Raw genomic sequence first — 10332 nt, forward strand, 5'->3', positions numbered from 1 at the left:
GGGTGTTATCGCATGTTTTTATTTTGTGGACACCAGGATAGTATGTATGGAGGACCAAAACTGCCAAAATTCAAAATAAATAAATAAATAAAAGACTCCACCGTTGCAAACTGCCTGTCATTGGTCGAGTGAGCAGCTCGGCGAACAAGGAAGTCTCGCCGGTTTGCAATGGAGAGTTCCAGCAATGGACGACAATCGTGTCCACCGTCACCTCAACTTGCGACTTGAGTTGTTAGACAACAAGTGAGAGCAGACAGTGGACAAGATCGTCGTCCATTGCTGGAGCTCTCCATTGCAAGCCGGCGAGACTTCCTTGTTCGCCAAGCTGCTCACTCGACCAATGACAGGCAGTTTGCAACGCCGGAGTCCAACCCAAGACACGCTTAGGACCGCCCCCTTATTTGAATAACATTTCGATTTGGCAGTACGGTTTAGAATAGTTTAGTTTAGACTAGTGTGGTCACATATAACACATTATTGTCAAGAAATGTTTAAGGTTGACTTATATTTTTTTTTAAATGCAGCAAGCTATTAACAAACTCTTATTATAGGCAAATGTAAACTTGGCAATTTAATGAACTGACGTCTGTTCTGTGCGCACAAAACAATCTCGAATAGGCCTATGAATCAAATGTATTATTCAGAGTCTAAATACGCCACAGGACTTTTGTCTGTTTGTCAAATTATGCACATAACCATGAATTTGTGTAAAGAACATGTTACACATTCTCTAAATGTGGGATGTGTGAAATCCTTTGTGTTGTGTTATTTGTACAAAGCTGGCACACGAGGTCCATTCATTCATAGTGAAGAATGTTTTTTGTGTGCGTTTCGCTCTCGGATGGATTTTCAAATGCTGGCAAAGGACATCACAACTTGTTGGATCGCTTCACTGCTCATATTCCATCCGTGCTTACGTCTTCTTCTTTTTTTTTTAATGTGCCTGCTGTGCACACCTTCAAGGTGCGCCAATTGTCCCGTCAGACTTGTGACACGCCCACCACACATGGCCCTAATTTCTGGGTTGTGGATTTTCAATGAGACATGATCCATTTGGAAAGTATGTCACACTTTTAATTGTAACAAAGTCAAATTTCTGGTGATGTGTGCGGCTCATCTAACATTCTACTTTGAAGAAGCATTTGTATTTGCATTCTGAATTTCTGACAAATTGCACAATTTGAGCCTTACCCTCTTCGTGTTCCTTGCAGCTGACCTGCAGGTCGACGGTGGACAGGCACATCTTGCTGGCGTCCTGAGAAGCCAGTTCATTGGACGGCGGCTGTTGCTGCTTAATGGAGTTGCTGACGCTCAGACGGCGCCCCACGGTGGTCACCTGCCGGTAAAACTGCTTCCCAGTGATCTTGTGGTCAAATCCCAGCCAGCTGAACTTGATCTTCACTCTGTGAGCGGGAGATAGGGGTGTGCTCAAAAAATCGATACGGCAATATATCGTTGCGGGCCTCATTACAATACACGTATCAATACGCAGGCGACAGAGTCGATATTGCTCGATAACTTTGAATAGGTAGTTAACGTTTGCCTTTGCAGCTTGCATTGTACCTAAAAAATAAAAACCAGCAGCGTCTTTGAAGTTAATTGCCTTCAATTAATGTAAAAATAGCTCACCAGTGATTGGACACTGTGTCCTGCTCAGAAAAATTAAAGCCAGAGGAATAATATCAACATTTATTTACTTGTAAACTTAACGTGGCACATGTGTCTTAATGTACCAGTTTTCCTATATTTTGTTTAAGAAAGAAATAGAATGTGTTACATGAAAAAAAAAATGCTGTTTTTATTTCCCCAAATATTTCAAATAAGCACATTTTAGAGCTGTAATTTTAATACTTTGATATTTTTACTCATATCGGCTCATGGCTATTAATAAATTTTCTCAATGTGTCTGCGAAAACTGCTCCTTACTCTGCAGTGCGTACATATTTAGAATAGGCATGCCGCTTGGTGGTAAACCAGAAGAGCTACTAACAAAAATATTTTTGTCATCCAGCATAATAAACATATCCTTTAGGTATATATGACTGTGATTATAAAATGCAAGTAAATTAACTCTTTTACTGCCACACGTTATGAAAAAAAAACAAAAAAAACTCCACAGTGCCATTTCGCCAATTACGAGCATTCATCAGATTCCATCAGATTCCGTCACATTTCATTGTAATTCCATGCACCAGCAGCCCATTGAAAAGAGACACAATACTGCCATCTGCTGGCCATAGTTAGGTGGTGTTTTTGATTCCACAACCCATTGACCAGGCAGCGCTGCACTTAGACGTTGCTCCGTCCATTTAAGAAAAAAAAGAAAAAAAGATGACGTCATTTCATTTATGGCAGCATACATTGTGATTTTACTAATCGCTATTAAACGTTTTTGGCAATGAAAAGAGTTAATGTGCAATAGCGGGATCCGTATCGCCTTGAAGATCAAGTATTGGGATACATATGTATCGCGATACGTATCGTATCGTGACCCCTGTATCGTGATACGTATCGTATTGTGAGGTTGGCGACAATACCCGGCCCTAGCGGGAGATGTGTCAATAGGAGAATGTCAAAGTTGTCAGTGGCAGAGTTGCACTGAGGTTACATTTTCAGATGCGTGTATGTCGCCATTCAAATATGAGATTACACGCGACTGTAAAAGGATAATAATAGCTGCTTTCCAGTAACATGGCAACAGACAGATTTGAATCTAACCAGACACTAGACGGGAGCATTCATCAAATATAATGTCCTTTAGAGGACAGATGGAGCCACGTATCTGCCTTTGCGTGTGTCTGACAGCTTGTGTGTCGTGTTTCTTACGTGAAGTCCATATCCTCTGGGCCAGGGAAGGGTTCTAGAGGCCAGTTGACGAAGCAGTTAAGGAAGACCAGGCAGGCGCAACCAGCCCAAACCAGCAAGATTGAGATGAAGGTAGCACCCAGGTCATAGATCACCTAAAAGGTAGGGAGGAAGACAATGGAGGAGCATTAGTGATAATGATCACATTTAAAAATAATAATCATCATCATCATCATCATCATCATCATCATCATCATCATCATCATCATAAATAAAATAAACATAAAAAAAGGCAGCATCTAATGAGATGTAATGCAAAATCAATTTCCTGGTGTATTATTTTGATTGACGTTGCAAGAGAAGCATTAATGGGAGACAATAATCGTAGACCTAAATCATTACTAGTAATGAGTGGTGAAACGGATCATCAATGATCCGTGGTCGGTTCGGATCACGCACGATCAGCGGATTGGTTGGTGGGGGGGACAAAGTGCCGCATTCACAGTCAATACCATTCTGACATGTCAAGGAAGCTGAAACATACTCAATGTAACACACTAAGCCTAACTTCAAAATAAAGTTTACCAAATACAGTAACACATTGACGGCAATGCAAATAGTCTTAGTACACTTTTACTTTGAAGTTCCCTCACGTCGTGGCGTGATGGCTTGCTTGACTTCCCCTCTAGCTGTTGCTTTATCGTAGTTGACGACATAATTGTTACAACCAACATCAACACAACGCTATCCCAAAATCATGTTTAATCGCTAATTTAGGACGATAAGAAACCGCTAATTAATTTCGCCATCATTGTATGATACGACAGAAGACTCAGACGTAAGTGGCTAGTGGCTAGTGGCTAGCTGTTAGCATTACCAACGAGTATTGGAGGGAATGTGCCTTAAATTGCACGTTGAAATCTTTTCAGTATTAAAAATAAATAAATACAACTTTGTCTTCATTTATTTGATAAAACACTTTGTTTTTCCCATTAAGAAAAGAAAAACATTCAACTCAAAATGTCAAACCTTTAGATAGGATGTAGGACCACAACTTTAAACCATTAATACCTTGTTATTTTACAAATGGACCAGATAAAAATGAGAATGTTTCTACCTCGTATTGCACTTAAAGCTGTGTTGCTAAATCCTAAACTGCTATATTAGGCCTTTTGAATGGATTTTTTATTTAATTTAATGGGAAAAGGCGTTTTACAAAATAAATGAAGACAAAGTACTATTTATCTTTTGTTTATTTATTTTTGCTGATCCGAAAAACAATCCAATCCGCGACTCCAATCTGTGATCCTATCCGAACCTGACTTTTGTGATCCAATGCACCACTACTAGTAATAAAACACTGATTATTATTATTATTAATATTATTAATATTTTATATAAAAGGCAGACGTTTGTAGAGAAGTTCGGTGACAGCCATAGTTACCTTAATGCCAGGGAAAGTAACAGCAGAGGAAGCGTATGATCCGATCATCAGGGCGATGAAGGTCGACCTGAGGTCTCCGAACATGTTGGGAAGCTGACAAATAAGCAAGAACAGCAGAAAACATCATTAGGCATCTAGAGGAGAGGGAAAGCATAGTAATATGTAGAAGTGTGTGTGTGATGTTTGTAACTTGAGAAATCCATGTAATAGTAGAGGCAATTAATATTTGGGAAATAATCCAATGAAAACAATATGACTGAAACAATCCCCTTGTACCAATGTGTGGATCAAAGTAAAGTAATGCCATTAGGACATCGTTCCAGCTCTGTAGTTATTGCAGGAGGCGGCAATTTGCCTTTGAAGTCGAGCCGCTGACTTGAAACTGACCTATTGTAACCTGTGTGTTATTTCCCCTGAAAATTGCACACAAACACAGTGGCGAACGCATCCTGCTGCTTAATGACCAGTGGAGGGCACATCCCTATTAACTTAAGCATCGTAAAATAATCTTGCCGTGTTTGTCTTCCACATTTGAATCCAAACAGAGACACTCTGGCCTTGCTTTGCACATACTGTTCTTATTCAAAATATGCTTCATCGTAAACAGCCCTCTTCAAGAAGTCAATAATAAATGTGTCTGAAGGACCCTTATGGATCATATATAGCATATTCTTTCATCATCATCTGTCATTTGTTTTCATCACGGTGGTGCGGTTTATCACCCCACAGTTGAGATTACTTGGGACAATACACACGACATCATAATCCAGTTCCGATTGATTTAGGGACAGTCCACTCACGCTGGGATAAGATACACAACCTTTGGCCCACTTGGTGGAGAGGACACACAAACAAGTTGCTCAGCATGTGTCAAGCTCGGCATACTTGAGGTGGTCAGCGGGTTTAATCAAGGCCAACGCATACAAGGGAAATGAGTTCAGATATGACCACTGAGGCGCTCATAGTCCTGATTGGCTCATTTTTTTGCACAACTTGGACCCACATTGGTCAGAAAAAGGGAAAAAATGCTGTCATAATTTTGTTTATTGTTTTAGTGATGAACTAATGTTGGTCCAATACTTTCGCACATTTGGTTCATGATGGCACAAAAGAAAAAAAAAAACTGGGAGAGAAAACTCCATAAGTTATGAAATCATTCGTCAACAACACTAGTTCATTTAATTTCAAGGAAGTCCTGTTGCCACTGGCAGTCGTTTCTCAGAGGGACTAAGTGGGCGAAAACAACCACATCACATGAGTGGAGCCATTCCTGAACAAAAAAAAAGTGTTTGTGTTGTAGCGTGTCCAGACTGGCTTCCACACCTTGTGATGTGTGACAGAGAACGTTTGCCACCCAGTCTCCTTTACAGGCTGTAAAAGAAACAAGGTGCTGCCAAGTGTTTTTTGGGGGTAGTGGTTGTGCGTCATGCATGGTCAGGTGCTGAGACTACTGATTGCAAAATCACATTTTGAACAGGCTGGATGTGCTGATCACAAAAGAAATTGAGTTGTAGTACAGTGTGAAAAGAGATTCATGGGCCAAGTATAATCAAATTAGGATAGTATTTTGTCGTGGACATTAATAATAAAAACACACCTAAAATAGAAAAATTATCCTGTTTTATAATAGAGTTTCTAAAGGTGCAATTAGCTTGAAAAGTAAAATTAAGAAAAACCAGCGACAAATAACCAGGTAATACTGTGACAAACTGTTGAGTAGATAAGGGGCTCAAACTCGCGGCCTGTGAGTTTTTGCGCCCCACAGGATAATATTTTGTGGCCCCCAATTTGACATGAAAGTTTGTTATTAATGTGGCTCCCATCTTTTTTGCAGTGCTGTTGTCCTGGGATTTTTATGTTTTTAAATCACTCATGGGCTACCATAGCTCACGAGCAGAGACAAGCCAGCGATAACACCCATCCATCCATTTTCTTGACCGCTTATTCCTCACAAGGGTCGCGGGGAGTGCTGCAGCCTATCTCAGCTGGCTTTGGGCAGTAGGCGGGGTACACCCTGAACTGGTTGCCAGCCAATCGCAGGGCAGACAGAGACAAACAACCACCCACACTCACAAGCACACCTAGGGACAATTCGGAGCGCCTAATTGACCTTTCGCAAACTCCGCCCCTCAAACGAGCATTGACCAATCACACATTTAGCAACCGTTGCTATGTAAGCATAGTCCGTCACGCTTTACTCAGCTCTCGATGACGTCCATAGTCTGATTGATTTTATTTGATGGCTTACGAGACTGCTAACCACCATAAAACTTTACGGAAGAAGAGTGACAACCATTAACAGGCTCCGGACCTCCAAAATGATGAAGCGGTGTGCCTACGGAGTATGTAAATCGGACTGTGCTAAGGTAAGACTATGCTAACTCTATCGGGCTAACTAGCTAGCTGTAGTGTAGTTTGCTTTCGGGGCAATAACAAAACGATATCAAAGTTATTGTAGTTACTATTATTGAATAATATATATTACTAGAATGTCATTGCCATCTAAGTTAAGCTTGTTCAGTCAGTGGTTAATGTTAGTTTAATGTCTTCTGTTAGCTTTTGCATTTGTCTAAATCTTGCGAGCTAACGTTAACACAAAGCTTCGTCAATTTTGGAAAACTTAGCATCCTAAAAAGTGCCCCGAGCTTATCTTGTTTTCATTTTTCATGCAGCATTTTGTGAACGGACACCCGTCTCCGGAGTATCCCAACCTTGTGCTTGCTGTATAAGTGTTGAACCAGACAAGGGAGCAGCTCGAAGGCTGTTAACCTTAAAGCCCCAGTGTGTAGCTCACGACCGCCATCTATCGGTCAAACAAGATAATACAATGATTTTAAGCACACGAACTACGGCGTCCCAGAGAGACCCTACTTCAACAGCCTACCACCAATTTCACCGGAACAGAACGCAAACAACTTCTGGTATTCCCTCGAGTGATGACGTAAGTGAATTGCATTTGTTAGACATACTGTACAGATCCCTAATAATTGTGATTTAGTCATTTAATTTCAGAATTAATATTTTTGTCGGCATTGTTTGGAAATACTGTACGTCAGCTAATGATAATGGCTATCTATGTTCATATTTGTTAGTGCAACTAAACCATGCAACAGAGAACACACAGTTATGTTATACGTTTTATAGACATGTGGACCATCTCAAAGGGGGCGAGAGAGACGACGAGGAAGAGAACGCGGTGCCTCGTAACGTACAATTATGTCATCATGGAAAAATAATTCCATTCGAGCATGCATGTGAATGGCTCAAAACATACCTTTGCTTGGAATATGTGGTATTTATTTTTTTTTTTTTTTTTTATTTTTTTTTTTTTTTTTTTTTTTTTTTTTTTGAAGAGCTCAGAATTGTTCATTCGGTAGTCTTACCGATTCAACGTCTTGTCATCATTGCTCTTTTCCTTTTTTTTTTTTTTTTTTTTTTTTTTTTTTTTTTTTGTGTGTGTGTATGTGTGCGTGCGTTTGCGTGCGTGCGTTTGCGTGCGTGCGTGCGTTTGCGTGTGTGCGTTTGCGTGCGTTTGCGTGCGTGCGTGCAAATACGTATAAATTTATACTCATTCATTCACCTAAAACCTTATAAATATCCCATTACCCTTCGCCTTAACCAGGTACTTCAGAATCTTGCCAGAGTCGTGAGATTTAAATGGTCAGGAGACCAGAGAAAAGGTCAGAAAAAAAAGAAATAAAGAGAAAAGAAAGGTAAATCAAAGTGACATCCAGCACCGACCAAACACTTCCTGCCTTCCCCATGATTACAAAATCAAAGTCTTACGCCAACCCCGGAAGCCTCTAAATTCCAGCAAATTTAGCGAGATCTCAAGAGCCCAGAGGAAAAACTAAAGAGAGGAAGGAGGGAAGGATCGATAAGGCAGAGTGAGATCAATAGAAGCCAGTACATCCAATCCATCAAAGTGAAGTCCAGCACCAACAAGACCCCTCCTGCGTGGTTACAAAACCGGAGTCTTATGCCAACCCCAGAAACCTCATACTTCTAATAAATTAAGATCTCAAGTGACCAGAGGAAAAACTAAAGAGAGGAAGGAGGGAAGGATAGATAAAGAAAAGTGAGAACCACAGACACCAGCACCAACTGATTCAAGGGGCTGTGGGAGGGAGAGGGTACTTCTGTTGAGTTTCAGTAGATGCTGGTGCGACGGATCTGGCATGCATAAGGACCACCACCAAAGAGAGAAGCCGTCAACCGCGGTCCAGCAAAGCGAGCACCCCCCCCCCCCCCCCACCCCCCCCGGAATCCCCAGGCCGCGGCAGCACCAAGGCCACCCCCAAGCCACCCGAGCGGACACCGGTCAGCGAGCCGACCCAGATACCCGGAACACCCCCGCCCCAGCCCCGGCCCACACCCCCGAGCCCAAGGCCGCAGAACGAGGCCCAGCGGGCCCCCACAGCGCCCCACCGGTCCCCAGCCCCCATCCCCCCACGACCCCCCCGCACCCCACCCAAACCCGCCATCCACCACGACCCAGGCCCCACCACCCCCGACCCCCAAACCCCCGAACACACCCCGACCCCCAGCACCCAACCCCCCACCCACCCATACCTCCACCCCCCCCCCAAACAAGCCGCCCCCCCCCGACGGCCGCCACCCCCCCCCCCGCGAACCCGGCCCCCCGCGAGAACCCCCCACCCCCCCCCGGAAACCGGCACCGGGCAGCAGCGCAGAGAGGGAAGATGTGCCCACCCCACCTCCAGCCGCGCGAGATTTGCACCGCGGCGGGAGGGGGGAAGCAGAGGAGGAAGCACCAGGGGAGAAGGCGGGACACCAGAACACCGAGCCCGGTGGGGAGAGGCCCCGGTCGTCACGCCAGAGTACAAGTGACACCTAACCCTGTTACTGAGTCCGCCAGCTCGCCGACTGGCGAGCTCTACCCTACACCGTGAATGTGGCCCCACCCAGTGTATATACAAGTGTGTGCATGTGGTGTGGAATATGTGGTATTTAGATTACATCGTTTGCTGATATGTTTAGTATATCGTGCAAAAAGAATGGTGTTAACTGAACGACACATCTGCAACTCAGACTCGTAATTCCCCCCGTGTTTTGTTGCTACTAACCACTCAGAAAAGTGCTGCTTACAAAAACATTTGAAACCCTTTACTCAGATATCGATTTGTCACCATGTTGAACAATTTTACCTAATAAATATCACTAAGCAACTTAATTAGTTTTGATTGAAGATACAACAGCTTCCTTGTACTTCGATGTGCAGGAATTTACATGGCTTTCACAAATAGTCTTGCTCATGTAATAATGTACTTCATTGGCTCAGTGACTTTCAGTTCATTGTTTGGTACCTCATCTGACATACAATTGTTACCTTCTTGCAGAGACTCGTACAGGAAATGACCATGGAGGAACATGAAGATATCCAAGTCCAGCTGATAGACTGACACCAAGAAATACTTTTTGACACATCAGCACCACCATGATTTCCTGTACCTGGATCCCACATCAGCACCACCATGATTTCCTGTACCTGGATCCCACATCAGCACCACCATGATTTCCTGTACCTGGATCCCAGACTGCAGCACCTTGGTGGACTTGTAGCAAATAAGTGACACTTTCCCAGATCCTTGAGGACAATACAAAGGTTTTTTACCTGGCATATAATTAGTCCATGTCTGACACTTGTTGTTGTAGTTTGTATAACTTGTATATTGTTGTTATGTGTTAATTTGTACATTTTGAATAACTAAAAAAATACTATTTCCTTTGGCGTCAACATGCAGTGTTCATTCGACACCTAACCTAACACTATTTTACATGACCAGAAATGTAAAACATCAAAAGCCTGGAGAATTATTATAAATGCTTGCAATGACAAGGAATTCTTCATTGGCCAATGAATGTAAGGTACAGTACATGAAAATGAATGAATAAAATAAAGTAAAATAAAAGTCTACATGAAATGAACATATTAACTAAAAAAAAAAAAAAATGCTGTTAGAATATAATGAGCTACATGAATTGCAGTTGTTCCAGAATTTTACCAATACGCTGTGCATTTCAAAATATGGAAAATAGACATACAGGTTTGGGCCAAAGGT

At 42.5% G+C, this 10332-nt stretch overlaps 1 protein-coding gene across 3 annotated transcripts in view; it reads right to left on the minus strand.

Moving 5' to 3' along the window:
- Positions 1 to 10332, minus strand: part of LOC144033360 (large neutral amino acids transporter small subunit 4-like) — a 34788-nt gene that overhangs the window by 5096 nt on the left and 19360 nt on the right. For all 3 annotated transcript variants that reach the window (XM_077541404.1, XM_077541406.1, XM_077541405.1), the window contains exons 6-8: positions 4250 to 4342; positions 2827 to 2960; positions 1192 to 1403 (exon numbers count right to left, since the gene is read on the minus strand). In XM_077541404.1, the coding sequence (XP_077397530.1) occupies positions 1192 to 1403; positions 2827 to 2960; positions 4250 to 4342 (439 nt within the window). The remainder of the gene's footprint in view (positions 1 to 1191; positions 1404 to 2826; positions 2961 to 4249; positions 4343 to 10332) is intronic.

This window comes from Festucalex cinctus, chromosome 13, assembly GCF_051991245.1.
Source record: "Festucalex cinctus isolate MCC-2025b chromosome 13, RoL_Fcin_1.0, whole genome shotgun sequence".
Lineage (NCBI taxonomy): Eukaryota > Metazoa > Chordata > Actinopteri > Syngnathiformes > Syngnathidae > Festucalex > Festucalex cinctus.